At 38.8% G+C, this 24,377-nt stretch overlaps 1 protein-coding gene across 2 annotated transcripts in view; it reads right to left on the bottom strand.

The window, feature by feature from the left end:
- BRINP3 (BMP/retinoic acid inducible neural specific 3) overlaps positions 1-24,377 on the bottom strand; it is a 297,673-nt gene that overhangs the window by 89,581 nt on the left and 183,715 nt on the right. For both annotated transcript variants that reach the window (XM_034409600.3, XM_034409601.3), the window contains exons 3-4: positions 13,091-13,281; positions 4,011-4,201 (exon numbers count right to left, since the gene is read on the bottom strand). In XM_034409600.3, coding sequence (XP_034265491.1) covers positions 4,011-4,201; positions 13,091-13,281 — 382 coding nt within the window. The remainder of the gene's footprint in view (positions 1-4,010; positions 4,202-13,090; positions 13,282-24,377) is intronic.

Genomic DNA, 24,377 nt, shown 5'->3' with positions numbered 1-24,377 from the left:
ACTTTGTTCATCTCCCTTGCAATTTGCACACATTGCTAAAGATTCTGAAGTGAATATTTTCAGGCCATATTTACTGATCCTTGCCATTACCTATGGTGAATATGGTGAAGAGCCGTGGTGGCACAGTAATTAGAATGCAGTATTGCAGGCTACTTCTGCTGCCTGCTGGCTCCCTGCAGTTTGGCATTTCGAGTTTCACCAGCTCAAGGTGGACTCAGCCTTCCATCCTTCTGAAGTTGGTAAAATGAGGATCCAGATTGTTGTGGGCAATGCTGACTGTGTAAACTGCTTAGAGAGAGCTGTTAAGCACTGTGAAGTTGTATATACCTGTAAGTCTAAGTGCTATTGCTACCTCAGGCAGACTGAAGAGTTTACTGCAGGAGAAAACTGCTGAGCATTTGTGAATTACAGGGATAAGTAAATAGTAACCAAGAAGTGTTGTTTAAAAGTATCATGGCTGGCAATATTATGATATTCTCATTCAGTTATCCTTAATCTCAGGGGGATCCCAACATTTTCTGAAATGTAGGCTAAATGTAGACGAAAGTTGTCTAAGATTTCTTCACTTGTTTCCATATGACACAATTATGTAGTGCAAAGGCTGTTCAATGTTAGGAATGCACCAAGATAGCTAGTATCCCATGATTCTTTGGAAACACAGAGGTAACTGCATTTATATCTGGCATCTTCTAGAAATAGAAATAGAATAACAGAGTTGGAAGAAATCTTGGAGGTCTTCTAGACCAACCTCCTGCCCAGGCAAGAAACCCTATACCACTTCAGATAAATGGTTATCCAACATCTTCTTAAAAAATTTCCAGTTTTGGAGCATACACAACTTCTGCAGGCAAATTGTTCCACTTATTAATTTTTCTAACCATCAGGAAATTTCTCCTTAGTTCTAAGTTGCTTCTCTCCTTGAATGGTTTCCACCCATTGCTTCTTGTTTTACCCTCAGGTTCTTTGAAGAATAGTTTGACTCCCTCTTCTTTGTGGCGACCCCTGAGATATTGGAACACTGCTATCATGTCTCCCCTAGTCCTTCTTTTCATTAAATTAGACATACCCAGTTCCTGCAACTGTTCTTTATATGTTTTATCCTCCAGTCCCCTAATCATCTTTGTTGCTCTTCTCTGCACTCTTTCTAGAGTCTCCACATCTTTTTTACATCGTGGTGACCAAAACTGAATGCAATATTCCAAGTGTGGCCTTACCAAGGCATTATAAAGTGGTATTAACACTTCACGTGATCTTGATTCTATCCCTGTTTATGCAGCCCAGAACTGTGTTGGCTTTTTTGGCAACTGCTGCACATTGCTGGCTCATATATAAATGGTTGTCCACTTTCCATTCTTGTAAGCTATAAATGCACAGCTTTGTCTCCCAGGAGTAAGCAGTATTGCTCTTTTATTATAGGTCTTTATTTTGGTAAAAAATAGCATTTTCAGTTATTTTCACAGAACTGCAGGTAGTTTTCAACTTACAACCACAACTGAGCCAAAATTTATGTTGTTAAGTGAGACATTTGTTAAGTTACTTTTGTCCCATTTTACGACTTTTCTTGCCACAGTTGCTAAATGAATCACTGCAGTTGATAAGTTAGTAACCTAGTTGTTAAGTAAATCTGGATTCCCCATTGACTTTGCTTGTCAGAAGGTTCCAAAAGGTGATCACGTGACCCTGGGACACAGCAAAGCTCATACATAAGAACCAGTTGCCAAGAGGTGGCGCAGTGGTTAGAGTGCAGTACTGCAGGCTACTTCAGCTGACTGCTATCTGCCATTTAGCAGATCAAATCTCGCCGGCTCACGGTTGACTCAGCCTTCTATCCTTCCGAGGTGTGTAAAATGTGGACCCAGATTGTTGGGGGCAATAGGCTGACTCTGTAAACTGCTTAGAGAAGGTTGTAAAAGCACTATGAAGCGGTATATAAGTCTAAGTTCTATTGCTATCTGAATTTTGATCACATAATCGTGGGGGTGCTGCAAAGGTCACAACTATGAAAAACAGTCATGAGTCACATTTTTCAGTGCCACTGTAACTTTGAATGGTCACTAAATGAACTGTTGTAAGTCCAGGACTACCTGTATTGAGCATCCATCAACCTTAAGAGCTACTGAAGTTTTGACTCTAGAAAAGGGAAATTTGACTGCACTTGCTAATTCAGAACAAGATTTATTAGTCCAATTTATTTATTAGTCCAATTTATATGCTGCCCTTCTCCGTAGACTCAGGGCGGCTTACAATGCATTATAGCAATAGCCTGCATACTTTTATGTATATACCTGCTTATTAGGCTTTCGCGCCCCCCCCCCCCCCCCAAGCGGTGTTGTTCTATACAAAGCTGGCTTATTGCCCCCACACTCCGGGTCTTCAATTTACCTACCTCGAAAAGATGGAAGTCTGAGTCAACCTTGAGCCTGGTGAGATTTGAACTCGCACTAATTGTAGGCAGCTGGCAGCTAAATGCTAGCACTTAACAGCACTTAGTCCGCTGCACCACTGAGGCTCTTGATGGTGTCTCTGAGCCTAATATACATTATCGAATATTATAAAGATTTGTCATTACACTGCATGGAAATTCTGGGAGAAAGATGGCTAATAACATTAATTTATTTGCCTGCTGTTGCTTTAATATTGTCATAATTTCTACAGCTTTTTATGTGATACAAAAATAGAAATGCATGGGAACATTCAAACCTACATTTTTATTCCTCTTCTTGAAATAGGGAGGATGTTCAGGAGGGAAACAGTGTGTTGAAAAAGGCAGGATCTGAGCAGGCTATAATATAACAATTTCATTGATTCCAGCATAAACTATGTGCAGTTAACTTGGTCTAAATCCAACCCTGCAAAGACTCTGGTGCAAATTGATTGAATATATTGTAGAACGCTTGTTGATGAAGAAAATTGGAGATTGCTTTGTATTATATATTAAGATATGAAGCATAAATACCGCAGTTCTACACACTATTTTGAACCAAAGGAAAAATTTGGAAACAAATCAATTTTGCCTTGAATGTCAATAAAACATTATGAATCAATAAAATGCATTTAATGATGAGGTTTGGCAACATCATTCTGCGAAAGAATTGAAAGTTGAAAGAGAGCCAAAAATGGCAAGTAAAAGAGAAGTGAATACACAGTATGAGTCATTCTTGCTCAATTTGGCTGCAACTGTGTCTGTGAACTATACCTGGAATTGGGATGGATTTATGATTGGTCATCTGTCCAAACATTTTTTTTTATATATTCAGGCAGTCGTAGTGTCTTCATGGTTGTATTACATTGTGTTAAAGCTGTTTCACTTTATTCTGTAGCCATCCTTTTTCCTTCTGTCCTGGCCACTTTTTACAGAGGCACAATTGAGAGCATTTTAACAAATTGCATCACTGTTTCGTTTGGTGGTAGCAGTGCCTCAGATAGAAAGTCCATACACAGAGTGGTAAGGACAGCCGATTATAGCAAGCTCACTCTTTGTTATTCAGGATACTGCTTATAAGTGATATGTGCTTAGAGCTCAAAGCATTGTTAGAGATCCCAAACACCCACTTCATGGTCTGTTTCTATTGCTCCTCTCTGGAGAGGAGGTTTCAAAGTATTTCTAGCAGGACTACCAGATTCTGTAACAGCTTTGGTCCCTATGCCATCCATCTGGTAAACTCACAAGATTTATTTTTCTCGCCATGTACATGTATACATCCAAACTAGACTGTGTGGTTTCTCTGTGTCATATAATATATGTGGGTATATGCATAATTTTGCATTTATTTATTTAGTCATGTTTATGTAGTGTATATTGGAGGTGGTGGCCCTTTGAGAGCTGTATGCAATGAAATTTCATTTTAATGTATGCCAATTAGTGTACATTCAAAGTGACAATGACGTTATTTTAAGTCTAAATTCTAAGCCTAAATCTACCTTGTTATATTATATTATACAGACAGACAGACAGATATAGATATATAAAATGCAGTTTTGCACTGAAGGGTTGCAGAATGTTTTCATACCTTTATAGCAGTGGAAGCAATCTGAATATGGTGAAGTCTTCTCAGGGTGCTGTCCCTGTCAATAAAGTAAGAGGCCGCCAGCTGGTGTAGTGTTTCCAGAGTCACTGTGGTACTGTTAATGCTGGGATCACTTGTTTCTGTTCTTTTACTCAGCTTCCGCTTGTCCACAAAAATTGTGAGAGACTCTTCTCCTGTGCAAGCAATACCAGAAAAAAGTCAAAGAAGTTTACAGCACTTATTTTGTCTTTGGTTTGTTTGTTTGTTTGTTTTTTATGACATAACTAGCATTAATCCTATGCATCTCATCTGCAAGGATATGACTAGAAGTAGGAACTCTGGCACAAAAAATATCTAGATAGTTAGAAGACAATTTTGTTTGGTCTGCATTTTGAACAAACCAAAAGACAATTGTCCTTTCAAATTAACATTTTTTTTCTATAATGTTTACTACTTTCCATACTTTTGACATTGCTGTTCACCAATCAAAAGAGAAGGTATACTAAAGGTATACACAAAATGTCTATATTAATTAAAGTAATATATCAATTGTTTTCTATTATAGAATGACAATACAAAAATGAGTATATGTAACAATAATGCACAGCAAAAGCATGTGTTAATATACGTTAGGATCATTTTGTTGGGTGATGTTGTTTGCTTTGCACCACAATCTAATGCAGATATAAAGTGAACATGTTGACCTATTCATATCCATTGATTGCAGATTCTGTTCATAATATCTTTAGTTAGTAAGATTCTAGAAATAACATTGGAAATTACTCTTATCTAAAGCCTAACAGGATCAATAACAAGCTAAAATAAGCTATTGCTTATATGTAACTAGCTTTAAATATTAATAGCTTTATTTTATACTCTTCATCTATGCTGTCTATGAAAGAAACAAAATAAAAATTGAATAATAGATCTTTAAGAATTCCATATTAATATCAACACAGAAATTAATGTAGAATCTAATGTGAAATAATTATTGCAAATTAAGGTTCAAATGTAAAATGTATATTTGTGATTTAGAGAACTATGGAAGGAAAATTAACAGAACAGCAAAAGGACTGGGAAAAAATACTCTACAGCCTTAATTGTTTATATTTATTCAATATTTCTTAAAACAGTATTTATAACAATTCTAGAGAATTTTGCTTCACTAGCCCTAAGTAAAACTGAAGTATATTTGTTTTTTGTTATTTTTATAAGTCTCATTCACAGGAAAAAGAAATTGCCAGGTGATTCAGTTACTGAGTCATGGGATTGGCAGACTATCCAGAATGATGACCATACTCTAATGATGATGTTCTTGTGGACACAAATTCATAACTAGAAAAATTGCCATTCATATGGCAGACCAACATTTCCATTATCTTTGGATTGCTCAAGCTACTGTTCAGTTAGGATTAATTCTTCACAGTTAAAACATTTATGTTGGCAATTTGCAGCAAGTAAGGAAAGTGACCATAACAGAAATAAGCAAGATTCTATTATTATATCTCAATAAAGCATAGTGCTAATCTTCTTACGGGATTGATTTTCTGGTCTGGTCTACCTAGTGGAACTAAAACATTGTGAATTCTTGAGACAGTATTTGCTTTCTCAGCTCTGGAGAGATGTTGAAGATTTAAAACAGACCTCTTTTCAATGTATAAATAACATGTGCTTTGATGTTATCCTATCTGTCAGCTCTATACCTAAGCCTGCATGGCTGGCAAATTCCTATATTGAGAGAAGGAAAAAGCATTACCAAATGAGACATTATATCATGTGAGTTATGATGTGAGTAGAGAGACTAGAACTGCTGCTTTGTTATATTTCCATCCCACCCCTACCCACCCCAATTTTTTTGATCAGGATAGAAACTGAAATAATGAACCTATATATATTTATTCAGAAGTAAGACTCATGATACTTCTTCCCAAGAAACTTGCCTTTGCCCATATTCAATGATTGTCTGTCTGTCATCTATCTATCTATCTATCTATCTATCTATCTATCTATCTATCTATCTATCTATCTATCTAATTCATCCTGCAAATTTTTATTCCTGCAATCTCTTCAAAATACACACAGACTAGGAGAGTTCCTCTTTTCATTTTTATTTTGTGTCAAAAAATTAACAGAAATGCATTGTCATGCTGCATCATTTCAGAAAGAGCTGAAGAAGAATTAGGAAACGGCAGGTTGCAATATTGAATTAAATTCATAAAGATCTTAGAAATGGCTATATGAATTAGTTCAATAGAGATGTAAATTATAAGGCCCTGTATTGAAGCCATTACTAAAATAATAATGCCTGACAGCTTTAGCTAAATATTCATAAACATCATTTGGGAGCCTATATTTACATTGTGCATAATAATAGATGTTCTGATGATTGAAACATTTGGAATTGTTTTCTGTTTGTTCCCCTTACTTTTGCTTTAATGTAGACATATTTTTGAAGCCTGTCTTCTCATTCTGTAAAATTATTAGTGATGCAAGGAACATAAATTGCACAGAAGGTAATTATCTATTTTGGAGAAGCAGCAAGGCAAAATATATTGGTCACATTTATGAAAGCATAAGTAACCTAACAAAAGTGTGTTTTGGAAAGTTAAAACCTGCAATTTGGCAGGATATGTCCTGCCGCTTTTGTGCATGCATCAACATCACAGATCTGTACAAAAAAGTCACTGCTTGGGTTATAATATTACATCTGCCATCTTGCAGATTTTAGTACCTTTCAGATGCTGTTCTGCACAATACAAACATATTTCTCCCTCTATTTCAACATTTACTATATTGCAGTTGTGTATTGTTATTTTATCCTATTGCAAATGTTCAACTGAGAGAGTTTTACTGAGATAATCAAGTCCTTTAGGAAATACTATGAACTATGATTTGCAATTCTTTTGTATATCTGACATTTTTAATCTTATATAAAGCAACAGAGCTGTGGATAGGAACCTTTAATCAGTATTAGAATTTTTTTGGGCTAAACTGTACATTAAGAGGGGGGGAGTCACTGATTTATTTTACATTCAAATTGGCATAATCTGCCAGGGCAGACTCTCCAATCCAGAACTGCATTTAAGTTTGTTTTTTTTTTCTTGAGTCAAAACTTCATATAGAACAGCAATTATTTAGGAACACCGTATACAAAAAGTATACCTTTGCAAAATCCATGTATGTATAAAAAAGAGAGGATTTTTGGAGAAGTTTACTTATTAGAAATGGGTAACTGGAGGGGTCAAAAGTTATATATTGTACTGTATATGAAAACAAACGCAAACATTTCTTACTTAAATATAATTTACAAAGCATAGAACAAACATTAATAATTTATGAGTATAAGACGCCCAAAGTTATGGTAAGATGGATAACCAATAAATTTTATAAATAAATAAACAAAATAAATAAATAAATAAATAATAGAGAGAGAACAAATGAATAATATATGTGAAATATTGACAGGATATAACTTTAGAAGGCTACCTCCCCAGTTTTATAAATTGTTATTTATAATTATAAACTAGACTAACCTTCATGGACATGGTTGCAATAAATAGACAGAGAGAGAGAGAGAGTGAGAGAGGGAGAGAGGGAGAGAGCTGGATAGATAGACAAAATATTAGTATATACTATATACTATTACTTTCAATTTTCATTGAAAATTAAAATATTCCTAAAGCAGGTGGAATGTTTGTCAGATATAATCTATAATTTATAATCTATAAAGTCATACCACTTTGTTTTACTCAGCAGAAAGGTTTATTGGTTAGTGTACTTTAAAATACTGCATTTGAGTTGAAACAACATTTAACAAAAAATCTTAGTCATGAAAAATCACCTTAGTCAAATAAGAAAAGAATGGCTTGAAATGCCACTGGCTGTATTTCCTCAGAATAGCTTTAAAAACAAAACTCAACAAAAACTTGTCTTAAGTTTCCACGGGCAACCTTCTTCAGTGCCCATATATACAGAGATCCTGGGAACATTTTAGATATCCCTTAGTTGTCCAAGGGAGACAGAATGGCAGAGGCAAATCAAATTATTGTGCATCCATTTGCGAAGCTGGCTTTCCTGCCTGTGAATACCAATGTTTGGCATCTCTACTAAAGAACACAAAAAGCAACAGTGGCATTCTCCTTTCTTACTGACAAGGCGTTGAAAATATAGGTACAATTGGGGGAAAGAGAAACATTTCTTTGGGGAAACCTATTTTTTAATCAAATCTTTAAAAAGCAGAGCACAAGGGATACAGTGTCTGCATTTGTGGCAGATCTGTCTCATCTATAATAAACCCTCAGACAAATGATTCAAGACAAGACCTGATTCATACAAAAGACACAGCTCTTTACTGTAATTAACTCCCACTCAGGTGTCTCATCTCTTATTGATGTGGATTCCAATTATGACAATTCTTTTAATTTTGACTTTCAAGTGTTCTAAATTCCAGTGAACTGCTATATATAGTTGCATATTGGATATTAAATATTACTGTCCCTAGAGACCAAATGTCAATAAAATATATCAAGACTATTTGACATATATGCAAACGTTTATTTGAGAATATGGTGAATAGTTGAAGCCCTAATCTCAGGATTAAATTCTGATACAACCTTACTGTTTCTAAAGAAGTCTGAATCATGTAATTAAGTAAATTGAGGACTATATGGAATTTAAGCTTAAGTTCTCTACAAGAATCCAAACTACTAACAGTCAAAGCAAATTGGCAGTAGATAAGAGTCAATGGAATTAAAGGTAGACTGGATTTAGATCTCTTTTAGGTACAAAGAAGCTCAAGGCTGATGATGCATTTGACCCCTTCCTCAGGCTCAACATAGTTATTTCCTACATAATTTTCAATAATTTCATCTTGAAGTAGTAAACATAGCTATAGTAACTTTCAAAGCATGTCAGATTGAAGACATGCATTCCTAAGGGTACCAACTTGGCCATTTCAAAATTCAGTCCAGAAGATACACTGAATTAGATGAGAATTAGTATCAAGCCAATAGACAAAAGATTATAGGATATATGTAATGCATATATAAACATGCATTTCTAAGAACTCAACTTAGAAGAGCAACAAAGATGATTAGGGGACTGGAGGCTAAAACATATAAAGAACAGTTGCAGGAACTGGGTATGTCTAGTTTAATGAAAAGAAGGACTAGGGGAGACATAATAGCAGTGTTCCAATATCTCAGGGATTGCCACAAAGAAGAGGGAGTCAAACTATTCTCCAAAGCTCGTGAGGGTAGAACAAGAAGCAATGGGTGGAAATTAATCAAGGAGAGAAGCAATTTAGAACTAAAGAGAAATTTCCTGACAGTTAGAACAATTAATCAGTGAAACAACTTGCTTACAGAAATTGTGAATGCTCCAACACTAGAAATTTTTAAGAAGATGTTGGATAACCATTTGTCTGAAGTGGTATAGGGTTTCCTGCCTAGGCAGGGGTTGGGCTTGAAGACTTCCAAGGTCCCTTCCAACTCTGTTGTTCTTCTATTCTATTCTATTCTATTCTATTCTATTCTATTCTATTCTATTCTATTCTATTCTATTCTAGTCTAGTCTAGTCTAGTCTAGTCTAGTCTAGTCTAGTCTAGTCTAGTCTAGTCTAGTCTATCTCATAGTCCATAGTTGAGAGACTGGTATAGTATAGAAATTGTGTAATGTGTTGTTGTTGTTGTTGTTGTTTCTATATGTTTTAGACAGATGCCTACATAAGTCAGCATTTTTGCCTATCTGATAACCACATATGAATGTTATATTCTTAAGACTTTTTTATAAGTCTTCAATTGTCAGGCACAATTGAATGTAATGTTTCCTTTCACATTTGATGTCTGCAAGATACCAGCTTCCCAATTCTCCTTTTTGACATAATTTCCATTAAGAAATACACATCTTGATTAATATTTATTAGGCGTTAAAGTGTCTGCAAATATTAAATGCATATCAGACATCACCCACAGGGTAAAAGAGCACCAGAATTGAGTTAGGTGAATATTGAATTTTCTTTTCAATATTCATATGACAAGATGACCTTCTGAGAGGATTGTGTGATCATAACAGAAGTTTAAACCTCCCGAGGAGCTGGTAGAAAATAATTTATTGAAATGTTGCCTTTTATAACATGGAAATCTTTTCATTTTAGGCTCAAGGTCATACAAACAATTCTTGGGAAATTGTTAGGGTGTAATAACCTTAAAACATTTTTCCCTTTTATGTAGACTTAATTGTTAATTAAAAAATAAAATTAATTCCTCTTTTTTAATCCATTTCTTGTAACCTGATAACAAGAAGTCTCCAAACCCACCACAGCTTTGTCCACTCTCAGAGATTCAGTCATTCTTTAAGGTAGCCCTCAAAATACTCCTTGCTTTGGAATAACTTTGTTTTGATGGAAAAGTCCAAGATAGGGCGGAAAAAAAGGCCTTTGTCAGATATCAAGGTCAAGAGGAGGGCAAGAACGGGATCAGGAGAACACAAGAGAACCCATGGCATCAGCATGTTTCTTGCCTTAAAATGGTTTCTCAAGAAATGCACAACCTGCATTTCCATGTTTCAGGAGGAAATAAAGATTGACTCTACTATGATTTTGAATCATTCAAAACAGTTGGCAATATATTCCTCCAAAAAATGTTTCAATAGTTTTCAGTCCAACTTGAACAAAACACTTTTAGTAAAATTGTATGGGCAAGAAACTTTATGGGCGCAGCATTTCAGCCAGAGACTGACTGAATGCCATTTTGAAATGTATATCACTTCAAAATGGGCAATTTCTGGCACAATTTATTCTTAGCCTGAAACTGAAAAACGTAGCATGTTTTTATCAGTATTTTATAAATTTTGTTCAATTGAACTGTCAATCATGGCACAATGGGCACACACACTGTAAAGGACATAAATATAGGTGGAATGCTTTCATTTTTCATCCATTTGGTACTTTTCTACAAAAAAAATGGAGGAAGCTTAAAATGTTGTAATCTTAAATGACAAAAGGAAGTTGCATCTAGAAAGGACTAAACAGGATGAAGGGACTGTCATTTTCTCCACATACAGCTGAGATGTTGCCTGCAGAAAATGAATTGAAGATGAGCAGGTTTTTTTATAAGATTGTTTGCCAAGTTGGCCAGCAGAAGGCTATTCAATCTCAAAAATTATCTTTAATATAAACACTCACCAAAGGATAAAATGCTTTTTGTCTCCATTGTCACTTTGAGGGGGGATAGCTGCCTGCATGAACAGTTCTGAGAACCAATGATCTTTCCTGCTGCATAATTCCACCAATTTTTCTCAAACTTCTATCAATCCTTGTATACTGAAAAATAAAAGGTATTCTACCCACCAAAATAGATGGTATTTTCTGTTCCTGAGCTGTAAATCTAATTTGAAGATTTGAAGAATAAATCATGTCCATAAGAAGTTTCAGATCTATGTTAACTCTCCAAGAATACCATTGCTTTGTCTGGAGTGAGTTAATTTTACTAGCTCTCATCCAAACTGTAATTATTTCAGGTGCTGGCACAATATTTCTATGATTCCACTGAACTTCACAAGAATGTATAGTGATGCTGAACCTGAGAAACAAAGTGATAAATCATTTATCATATCCTAAATGACCTCACTCAGCAATGTCTTATAAATCAAAAAGAGAAATAGATCCTGAAGCTCATCAGAGCATTATGATAATATTTTCAGTGCAACCTTCTGAAATGGAAAAATGGAAATGTGGAGAAAAAAAATGGAGCACAGCATCTCCAAAGCAAACCTTGGATCCCATAATCAGTAAAAAAAAAAAAAAGAGGAAAAAAAAAAAACCTCCAAGGAAGTTATCAGGTAATATTGCCTCCTCCTCTTGACACAACAATCATCAATCACTTTATGCCAAACCCAGGAACAGAAAACAGATTAGAATACATTAAAATAATCAGTGTGGAAACAAGCATATATTTGGCTTTCAGCAGACAGCGAAACACTCTCTTTGTGACCTGCTGTGCAATGACAATAAAGGACCATCTCAAGTCACATTGGCGGCCAATGATTGGCCTTTCTTCTCCCTCCCTCCCTCCATTCTCCACCTCCCTCCCCCACCTCCTCCTTCTAAGACATTCATTGTAGAATGCTGCTAAGTTAAAAAAAAAAAAGATTTAAAGTCTATACTGTTTTACTCCCATGAAAGTGTGCATTTACTTGCAGGACCATCTCCTGCCACTCTCCCATCGTCCTGTGCGCCCTCACAGAGTGGGCCTCCTCATTGCCGTCGGCCAGGCAATGTTGGCTGACGGCCCCCAGGAGGAGAGCGTTCTCTGTGGGAGCCCCGACCCTCTGGAATGGATTGCCCACCAAGCTCAAGACAGCCTCATACCTTCTTTCCTTCCGTCGCGAGCTGATCCGTTTGGCTGTACACTGTTATAATTTTAAACTGTTTTAATTGGGCTGTTGATTTTAATTTTATTTTATTGTGATTTGTATTGGAAATTGTCATTTTGTAAGCCGCCTTGAGTCCCTCGGGAGAAAGACGGCATATAAATCGCAATAATAAATAATAAATAAATAAATTTAGCTGAAGTTTTGTGAACATACTTAATGTATCTCTTGTATTTGCTCTGGTTTGCAATTTCTAATCCTACAAACAATTTTTCTTTCCCACTAAAGCATCATTGTCATCAATCTTCATCATCTATCATCATCATGACTTTTATTTAAAACGAAAAAGACATATAATCCCGTCAGAGTTTTGATGTTTTTTTTTAAATGAATTCACCATCCCACTCTCTTTATTTGCAGAGATTTTCAGCCTAAAATTGCAGATAACTTCTTTGATGAGAGAATAACTCTATGGAAATTGGGAAATTATATTCCAGAATCACAGAAAATAATCCATTAGAAACACGTACCTGAAACCATGGCTATACAAAACACTTGACTGCAGATAAAGAGGCCTGGGTTATATTTACTAACTGCAGATTGGCAAAACTCCGGATAATGAGGCTGAAGATAATGAGGGCCATCTGTATGGTTCTAGTAAAATTTCAGTACCTGAGCTGAAGGTATACCTAGTTTAATAAAAATGATCTTACCTCCCAGAGTAGCTGACAGCAGGAAGTGGGTCCCATACTTCTTGATAAGGTTTTCTGTGATCTGTTGAAGAGTCGGCCTCCGTCCTAGTAGCCTTACATTTCGGAAAAATTCAGGGGCAAGAGGCAACGGGGAGCCAAGAAAATTCTTTCTCTCTACAGCTAAGTTGTTTACCTTCCAACGGCCAAATTCCCTAGAAGGAAAGAAAAATCATTTTTAAAATGCACAGTTCAGTTTTTCTCCTTCATATGGTATACTGAGGAGGTTCACCTGTGATACTCCCTCAAGCACTAAATCAGGGATAAGAAATCCAAACTCTTCAAGTTAGTTTGGATTTCAGTAAAAAGAAATTGATGTCATTTTGGATTGCTCAATCACAAGACATAGTAAGAATTAGAATTCATATTACTCAGTGGGAGGGAGATACTAAACTATCTACTCCTGCATTACAATCAACAAATAAATTGGAGGGAGACATAATTCTTATGAGAGAAAAACACAGGCTTTTTTTAAAAGAAAATAATGCAGTTGGTTTCTTTCATGTCATATAGTGCAACTGTCATTAACAAGCTGATTTAGTTTCCTAGACTAAATTACTTGCATTCTGTTCAAATGATTGATTAGAAATGCCTTTTATTTGTGTTATGCTTGCAAAACAAAGCTTTTCATGTCAATTTTTCCTTTCATGTCAAATTTCTGCCATGTGATCAAAAGTGGACTGAAACTTTGTCACTCATTAAATTCCCTAATGTTCACTTCTTTGCAGAGCAACTTGTGAAATCCATTGAATTGCAATTGCTTTAACTTTCCTTCCATAACACTGAAGGGTAACTATATCTAATTAGCTACAGAGTAGTGTGGCCTTGTTCCAATATAATATGTGATTGCTGACTATAGAGAGGAGCAATTGAGGGCAAGGGACAAAATATGTTCTATAATTTTGTGATGCAAATTCTGTCCCTCGCGTTACTTGTACGTGATGTTGTAATGCAAATACAAAAGGGCAGAGTTTATAGCACAATCTTATATTGCACATTTTAACATTCTGCCATCATCATGATTAGAAACAGATACCTCTATCTGTGATTAGGAGTATGCACTATAACCACATAGTAAGAGAGGAGGAAATATAGAAGAACATTGCTGCCTGGGCAACTATGGAGATCTCACAAAGGAAAGATAATGATTCCTGCTCATATCATATATAATTCTACTTTATTCTGTTTCTGTGACCAAGCCACTCCAACATAGTTTTTGTACCGTCCATTCATTTTTGTATTTAATCCACATTTGTTCAGTCCAAATTCATTCTTGATTTTAGCCCTTTTACCACACGTTTCTTAAACAACTCATTCAATTTAATTCTATAGTCCCCTGACTTTTATTTCCATATACAAAGCAAGCACAAACATAAACAGTAATTTTCATTTCATTTGATGCACATTCATTCTTTGCAACAGATTGTATATTATACATAAACTTTCTGTTAGCGTTTGCATGACTTAAAATTTCTTCATCTGTTTACCCATCTTAAGAGAAAATTTTATCAAGCAGTCCAAACTCCACTTGGCCTCCCCCCACTTTTTTTTTTTATTTTTCATTTTCCTTATCAAACAAGTTGCTTTGGTCTTTGATACATTAATTTACAAATCAATTCTTTTCATTGCATCATATAATTTATCTACTAGCTTCTGAAAGTTATTCATTTTTAATTAACAAATAATCACATTCCCAATCAATAGCCCTTTAATGCCCTCTCTAATGTTAGTTTGGACAATCAAAGGGACAACACAGTTCCTTCTCTTATTCTGCATTTAATGTTGAACTATTTGCTAGGCGATTTCTTCTCACATGTTTCCTTTTCTTCCTACAGAATTCTTACTGCATTCAGCAACCAACCTTCACCTCCATATTTGAGCAGTATGTGTTCCTTCCAGTCAGTTTGACTTCTGACAACCACCTGGATAAACCCCTGCAATTTACTTGGCATGATTTTCAGAAGTGATGTGCCTTGGGATTGTCTTCGGCCTTGGGATGAGAGAAAGTGATCATCCCAAAGCCGAAAGGTGAGTTGGTGCCTAAGGAAGGACTAGAACTCATGGTCCCCAAATGTTCTAGCCTGTTGCCTTAACCACTCTACCAAATTGGCTGTCTTATTTATGTAAAACAGAGGTGTCAAACTCAAGGCCTGTAGGCTGGATTTGGCCCATGAGATGATTAGATCCAACCTGAGGGGCTGCTCTGGAAACAGCAAAGGACTGCCTGCAGTGCCTCTGCGAGATAAAATGGAACTCAGGGGGCTGCATGTCAATGGTGGGTTTCAAATCCCAGGGCTACCAGTTGCTATCTGCGCATGCACAGAGTGCATGCACAGAGTGTTTTTGATGATGTCTGGATAGGTGGACGAAGCCTCTCGCCACCACCACTGCCAGTTCGCCTGAATTGGGGGTATCAGGAACAACCCACCACTGTTGCACGTGCCCCTCCCCGGTTCTGTTTTTGGCTGTGATGGCCTCCTGCTGCCCTCTGCCAGCAAAAATAGAGCTTGGGGCAGAGTCGTTCTGTTTTCACTGGCAGAGGGCGGCAGAAGGCCATTGCGGCCAAAAACAGAGCTCGAAAGGGGCTCATGAGGCCCCTCGAGCTCTATTTTCACTGGCAGAGGGTGACAGGAGGCTGTCATGGCCAAAATTGGACCACTCAGGAACCAGTTTTTGCTGGCAGAATCCTTGGGCCATCAAAGACACCCCTGGCAAAAGTGATGTCAAGTTGGCCACACCCACTATGGGCACGCCCACAGCCATGTCTACCCTGGCCCCAAAGGTCAAACACAACCCTGATACAGCCCTCAATGAAATTGAGGTTGACACCCCTGATGTAGAACATTCCATACTTCAAGCCTATTCACTTTATTCCATACTTTTTCTAAATTAAAAGAAAAAAAAACCTTACAATACAGGAAACTTAAAATTCCTTCTGACATTAAGGCATTGCTGGATGACTTGCTGATCAGTAAAAATTGGACAATGTACCACCTACCCAGCTTAAAGCCAGACTGCATTTTCCAAATTTTGCTCATTTTTACCACTTCTTCCCTTTAATCAGAATTTGGCCAAACATCTGCCCAGGCATTTTTAACACAATAACTTCACACACCCACAACTCATTTTTCAGGCCCTTTCTTGCCTCCTTTTGTACAAGGGAACAATAATACCATTATTCCAGTTATGAAATGTTAAATAAATTGTATAGCCACTTCATAAGCAAACTATAGTCAGAATTTAATATTCCTCCATAGTTAGTCTACCTATACCAGCAGTCTCATTTTTTTCCAACATACTCACAGCAGTTAATGCTCGCTTTTCATCATTTCTTCTTGAATTGTAACACTGATAACATTCATTTTAATTCCATTCTTTGACCTATCAGTAATATTCCCATTTAAATCTCTAGACTATTCCTTTCCATGTTTCCCTATGGTTTCATTCAGAATCAGTTCATCGTTTCTATTGTTTAATTTCACTGACTCCACTGGAACCTCCTTGTTTAATTTACTTCATCTACTTCCAAAAGCTTTTGTAAAAAAATTAATCACTATTGCTGACCATTTTTCTTTAAATCTTAACTCTTGCCTGATCTTTTTGACTGCCTTTTTTGCAATTGTCATTATCTTTCTTATTCTTGACATATATATATATATATTCTCCTCAGTCATAGCTTCTTTTACCTCATTACCCTAAACATACTTGCCCTTAACGTAAGTCTAGACATTTCTGCACCATCATTTTTCATTATTTTTTGGAGATCCTTTCCCCAGTTTTAGATTCACTTTCTATTAGCAGCTTAATTTTTCTTCTAAGACTTTCAACTCACACTTTCTCTTTCTGCACTTTCTCCACCGCCATCACCACTGCCTGACTTTTGGGTACCCTTAACACTATCAAGAAATAATGTGTCCTGCATTCACAATTACAGTTTCACTCATCAGCTTTGTGTTACTCAATATAATTCTCTTAATGTTTATTGTAAACAGTTTATTCACTCATGCTTGTTTTCTTTTAAAAATATTCCCTAACTTAAAGAATGTGTCCAAAATCTGGGACTCATGACTCCTGAGGGAATGCAATTTTGGAAAACTGTGGCTGCTTCAGAGTTTATTACTCTGAAGTTACTACTAGTTTCTGAAAACAGAGCCTTGGTAGTACAGGGGTTTAAGGCACCCTGTTATTAAGCTTATTAAGACCAGCTGCCTGCAATTACTGCAGGGTTCGAATCTCGCCAAGGCTCAAGGTTGACTCAGCCTTCCATCCTTTCTAAGGTAGGTGAAATGAGGACCCAGTTTGTGGGGGCAATAAGCTGACTTTGTATAAATATACAAAAGGATGAAGGCTATTGCTGAGCACATTGTAAGCCGCCCTGAGTCTTCGGAGAAGGGCGGCATATAAATCAAATTAAAAAAAAAAAAAAAAACCAACTGATTTTTTTTTTTTTTTTAATGATAAGAGCTGTGGTGCCGCAGTGGTTAGAATGCAGTACTGCAGGCTAACTCACTGCATATTCCAGGAGTTCGATTCTGAATGGCTCAAGGTTGACTGAGCCTTCCATCCTTCCAAGGTCGGTAAAATGGGGACCCAGATTGTTGTGGGTAATATGCTGACTCTATAAACTGCTTACAGAAGGTTATAAAGCACTATGAAGCAGTACATCAGTTTAAGTGCTATTGATATTGCTATAAGAAAGAGTAAGAATTTTGTTGATTTAATTTATTTACAACTTCTCAAAACTGCTAAATTAAATTAATCCATCTCTTCTAAACAGGATAAAAAAGCACAAATTAAAAATGAAATCAGATGTGGGAGAAAATGAATGGTGTTTCATTCAGGCACCAAATTTCAAAATTTAATTCTTAAAAATTTTCTGATACGCTGCATATATTTAATAGAATATTTACTGCATGATCTTCCCAATACTCTAAATACTTAACATACTGGAGGTGTCTAATACAGATAGATGACAACTGCATTTGTTCAGTCCATTTTATATAAGGATGTACCAAAATTAGAACAATTATTTATTAGTGAAATTAAAACAAATTGAGAGTAAAAATCATCAGAACCAGGAAGAAGTAAAACCAAAAGAAATATTTCATCTTCTTCAGAAGGGAGTCACTTCTGTTGCAGCTGTCACCAAATAAGATCTGCTGTTACCAGCCGCCATGAGAGGGTGGCTTGGTCACTGGTTTCCCGGGGCAGTGGCCTGAGACCCCTCTCCACTGTTGTGAGAGGACAGTGGAGCCCACTTGACCCGTGCCAGAATGGTGAACTTTCTCTCCTGGACCTTTTTTCTAACCATCACCATTGAATCTTTGGACTCATTCATCTTCCCCAGACAGACTTTAGGATGTATTCACCGGCTGAGCTCTTCGCGCTGCGAGACTCCCCCCTCTCGCAGGCCTGGCCCTCCATGTTATCGAGGGCCTATCTTGATGACGGGTTTTGGAACCCAGAGAGATGGCATGTACTGAAGAGGGGGTTGAGGGGTTTTTTATCTAAATTTTTAATGAAAATTTTAAGGGGACACGGGAGGAAGGAGGGGGTTGCAAAGGTGGACCTGGGGGGGGGGTCCAGATAGCCACTGAGCGGGGTAATGGGTCGATTGGCTGCAGCAGAGGGGTCGTGGAAGGAAATTTAACCAGGGAGCAGGGGGGCGACAGGAAGGGCAGTGTAATTGAAATAATGAGTGGGAGGGGCAGGTATGATGGGCGCAGGGGGACATATCATGTGTTGGGGGTGTGCACACGCTGTTTACGAGCAATAGCGCATTCTGGCCCCCAATGCGCGACTTGTGGCCTGGGTTGCGCAGAGTTTCAGGCCCAGGGTCCGTGGCTGATGTTGTGCAATGCCAGGTCAGTTGTTAATAAAGCCCCCCTCATTTGTGATCTTACTATGGAGGGGGGTGCGGACCTGGTAGGTATTACGGAGACCTGGTTTGGCCAAGAGGGGGGTCCCCCTCATTGAAATGTGCCCACCAGGTTTCCATGCATTTCATCAGCCAAGGGCCCAGGGGAGGGGTGGGGGAGTGGCGGCGATTATTAGAGAAAGTCTTTGTCCGAGGGAGACCACTGTTCCTCAGATAGCCGGATGTGAGTCCCTTTTTGTGAAGTGGGGCCGTGGGGTGCAGATGGGTCTGCTGACTACGTAGCTGGCTCCCTGCCACGTGGCAGCAACCCTGCCTGAGCTGCTCGACGTTATTGCCGGGGTGGGGATTGATACCCCAGACTTATTGTCATGGGGGATTTCAACCTACCATCCGCAGATGAGGCGTCAGAGGCGGCTCGGGAGTTCATGGCTTCCATGGCGGCCATGGACCTGACCCAGTTAGTTCAAGGCCCCACTCACATAGAGGGACACACTGGACTTGATTTTTGTCTCTGGTCAGTGGCTGAATGATCTTGGTAGAGGGAACCTAGATATCAAACCCTTGTCATGGACAGATCATTCGCTCCTTCACTTGGACTTTCCAGCTGCTTCCCCCTGCCGCAGGGAGACGGAACTGACCAGATGGTTCCATCCCAGGCGCCTGATGGATCCCGAAAGGTTCCTGACAGAGCTTGGGATGTTTCCTGAGACTCTGGCACACGACTCGACTGAAGAGCTGGTGGCCGCCTGGGAGAGTGCGGCCGCCGGAGCTTTGGATCGCGTCATGCCTTTGCAGCCTCTGACCCGATGCCAATCTCAATTGGCTCCTTGGTTCTCTGAGGAGCTGAGAGAGATGAAGCGTTGGAAAAGACGCCTAGAGAGCATTTGGAGGACTAGTCAATCCGATTCCGACTGGACACTGGTGAGGTCTTATATCAAGACCTACCTAGTGGCGATAAAAGCGGTGAAATCTAACCATTTTTCTGCTCTTATCGCATCTGCAGAGAACCGCCCAGCCGCTCTGTTTAGGGTGACCCACTCCTTTCTTCGGGGGCGGGAGTGCAGGAAGACCCCTGACAGGGTCGAGCTGAGGATTTTGTACCATTCCTGCATGATAAAGTCACTCGGATTTGGGAAGGCTTGACTCCGATTGGATGAGTCCAGGGGAGGAGACGAGGGTAGGACTTGAGAATATTATCTGGGAGGAGTTTGATCCTGTGGCTACCGAGGATGTGGACAGAGTAAGATTAGTGCTGCCACGTGTTTATTGGACCCGTGTCCCTCCTGGTTGGTACTGGCTTCCCGGGAGGTTACATGAGGCTGGCTCCAGGGGATTATAAGTGCTTCTCTGAGTGAGGGTGCCTTTCCCGCTGTCTTGAAAGAGGCAGTGATGAGGCCCCTCCTCAAGAAGCCTTCCCTGGACCTGGATGAATTAGCTAACTACCGTCCGGTCTCCAACTTTCGTTTTGTGGTGAAGGTTGTTGAGAGCGTGGTGGCATGACAGCTTCCCCGGCACCTGGATGAAGCTATCTATCCGGACCCGTACCAGTCGGGCTTCAGGCAGGGGTACAGCACAGAAACGGCATTGGTCGTGTTGGTGGATGATCTCTGGAGGGCTCGGGACAGGGGTTGCTCCTCTGTCCTGGTCCTATTAGATCTCTCAGCGGCTTTTGATACCATCGACCATGGTATCATGCTGCAGCAGTTGAGGGGGTTAGAAATAGGGGGCACCGTTTTGCGGTGGTTCTCCTCCTTCCTCTCCAACCACTCGCAGTTTGTGTTGGCAGGGGGGAAGAGGTCGACCTCGAGGTGCCTCGCATGGGGAGTGCCGCAGGGGTCAGTCCTCTCGCCCCTTCTGTTCAACATTTATGTGAAACCGCTGGGTGAGATCATCCATGGTTTTGGGGTGAGAGTCCATCAGTATGCTGATGACACTCAGCTGTACATCTCTACCCCAGACCACCCCAACGATGCCCTTGATGTGATGTCTCGCTGCCTGGAGGCCGTGTGGGTCTGGATGGGGAGAAATAGGCTCAGACTCAACCCTTCTAAGACCGAGTGGCTGTGGCTTCCGGCGTCCCGATATAGTCAGCTGGTGCCATCACTGACTATTGGGGGTGAATCGCTGTCCCCCACAGGAAGGGTTCACAATCTGGGTGTCCTCCTGGCCTCACGGCTGTCTTTTGAAGAGCATATGATGGCCGTGGTGAGGGGGTCTTTTTATCAGGTTCGCCTGATTCGCCAATTGCAGCCCTTTCTGGACCGGGACGCTTGCGCACGGTCACTCATGCCCTTGTCACCTCCCGGCTGGACTATTGTAATGCTATCTACATGGGGCTCTCCTTGAAGAGGAGAGCTCCTCTCACTTGGAGGCTCCAACTGGTCCAGAATGCGGCCGCGTGGGTGGTTATGGGTGCAACTCGTTGAGCCCACGTGACACCCCTCCTGCACGAGCTGCACTGGCTCCCAGTGGTCTTCCGGGTGCGATTCAAGGTGTTGGTTACCACCTTTAAAGTGCTCCATGGCATAGGACCCGGGTACCTTCGAGACTGACTTCTGCCACCAGTAGCCTCCCACCGGCTAGTTTGCTCCCACAGAGAGGGTCTCCTCAGGGTGCCATCGGCCAAGTTATGTTGGCTGGCGACACCCAGGGGGAGGGCCTTCTCTGTGGGAGCCCCAGCCCTGTGGAATGAACTGCGCCCGGAAATGCGTAAGATCTCCGACCTCAGGGTATTTTGCTGTGCCCTTAAGACCCTGCTGTTCCGCCAGGCAGGGCTATCAATGTAATGATTTTAAATTGGATGTTTTAAATTTTGGGGGGTTTTAATATTGAGCCAAAATCATTTAATAATTTTAAATAATTTTAATTGTTGTTTGTCTTTGTGCTTTTAATAGGCTGTACACTGCCCTGAGTCCTTCGGGAGAAGGGCGGTATAGAAATAAAATTATTATTATTATTATTATTATTATTATTATTATTATTATTATTATTATTATTATTATTATTATTATTATTATTATTCTAATAAGTATATTTTATTAGGTGCCAACATTCATATATATTCTGATAGATCTTAAAATTCAGCTCCCAATCAAAGACCAAAATAATAGAATATATTAAGAAATTAGTTAAATGTGAAATAAACCTGGATTCATCCCAAAATTTTACAATTTTCTGGAAACAAATGCATCTTTATAGCCTTTTGCTTTGAAAAAAGGAAAAAGGGCTAGTCTCAATTATTCATCATTTAGCCTATGTGCTGTAAGTGGGAACAAAGGATAATAATGAGGAATGTGTATGGAAATATATGGGTCTTGTTTCATTTTAAAAAAGAACAGTCAAGAGACTAAAGGGAGAGTGCAATTCTTTTCCATAATGAAAAAATGTATTCTAAATTCAAACCATGATTTTCTATCTTAGCACCAATACTGTAATATTTATGGGAAAGAAAAGCTGCATACATTTTTAGTAACGCTTGGCTGAATTTAAACATCTCAGAACAAAATTAGTCATTAGGAGTTTACACATATTTTTGGTCACACCATCCACTCAACCTGGTTATGAGGGCCAGCATGTTACATGAATATTATAAACAAGTTAGCGCCCAGGTTGGATATCAGTTTTAATCCAAAACAATCCTGATGGTTTGTGGTTAAACTAATCTCTCTAGTCATGCAAACACAGAACAAAGAGACAACAGAGAGTTAACATTCCCTTCTGGCTATTAACACAGAAACAAATACTAGTTAGTGCTAATGCTATCCCAGAAGAGCAGGATTTCTCTAGAGACTTCCTCTCATTGATCTTTCACTACTGCTCTATGGTGAGATAGGGAGTGGGAGCAAGTCTATCCAAATTCAAAAGCAGAAATTGAAGTCCTAGTTTCTTTTGCTATAGTTGACTGCTCCATGTTCTTCCTGATTTTCTGGAAAGGCTCACAGGAGCAAATGTTTTCTCTTTACTATTAAATTAGGTTAGCCATGTTATTCAAACACAGCCAATATGTTTAATCTAATCCTAAATCAGTGGTGAAATTCATTTTTTTTTTACTACCGGTTCTGTGGGTGTAGCTTGGTGGGCGTGGCAGGGGAAGGATACTGCAAAATCTCCATTCCCTCTCCACTCCTGGGGGAAGGATATTGCAAAATCTCCATTCCCACCCCACTCTAGGGCCAGCCAGAGGTGGCATTTGACAGTTCTCCAAAATACTCAAAATTTCTGCTACCGGTTCTCTGAACTACTCAAAACTTCCACTACCGGTTCTCCAGAACCTGTCAGAACCTGCTGGATTTTACCCCTGTCCTAAATGGTCTCCTAGAATGCCGATAAACATTGGGGCTGCTTTGATTGTGACTATTTGATTATAATATATTTTGCCATTTGCAAGAAAAAATGGAAGCAAAAGAAAAAACAACCATGAAGATTTCAAGACAAACTGAACTTTTTATTTTGTCATGACATTTAGCACATTATCTCACTATGAGGTCATATAAACTGGCATTCATAAAGGTGGCGGCACTCTTAAGATCTTTTTCCTATTTGCAGAATCTATCCATTAATGATTGTATCATGTTAGCTCATAGATCACAACAGTTGTGAAATCTGGCTTACATTCAGGAACACCAAAGATCATGAAAACTAAGCTTACTGAAAATATCAAGAGACCAGTTCATACATTAGGTTGCTAATGCAAACTGTTAATGATGCAATATTTAAATATTTTAAAAGTTGCAATGGCATGTAAGAATGACCTTGGGAGACAAGGGGAAGAGATGCTGCCCAGGGAACAATCAGATTAATGGGGGTGAGCTTGCAGCTACAATAAAAAGAAATGGTGAGAGATTTGCACTTTCAGATGTGCAAGATTCTGTTAATGTAGCCTTACAATAAAGTAGAATTAGTTCATCTTGTGCTTCCTGTCTGGTATATTTGGGAGGTTGAAAGGAAAAAAAATCCATTTACTTAGAGGACCAGTTAAAATATTATTTTAACATCATTCTTCTTTCCCCAATCACATGCGTTACTGATCACAGACCAATTTTGAAGACAGACTCAGATTTTAAACATGTCATGGTAAATCTACACAGGCACATAGACATAAACACTACTACTATCGAAGCTAAATGTAAGGAGATTCAGGATTTATAGAGCAAACAACAACGACTTTACACTAAGCATATTTAAATTACAGGATTTCTTCCCAATAGTCATAATGGGAACTAAACAATTTATTATAGAAGAGGGCAATCAGTCACTGGTAGAGTATATCATATACAGGTAGTCCTCAACTTATGACCACAGTTAAGCCCAATATTTATGATGCTAAGTGAGAAATTTGTTAAATGAGTTTTGCCCCATTTTACAACTTTTCTT

The sequence above is a fragment of the Pantherophis guttatus genome, chromosome 3, assembly GCF_059756535.1.
Source record: "Pantherophis guttatus breed Tessera chromosome 3, ASM5975653v1, whole genome shotgun sequence".
Lineage (NCBI taxonomy): Eukaryota > Metazoa > Chordata > Lepidosauria > Squamata > Colubridae > Pantherophis > Pantherophis guttatus.
The sequence above is the reverse complement of the archived record's forward strand: the minus strand, read 5'-3'. Positions and strand labels throughout refer to the sequence as shown.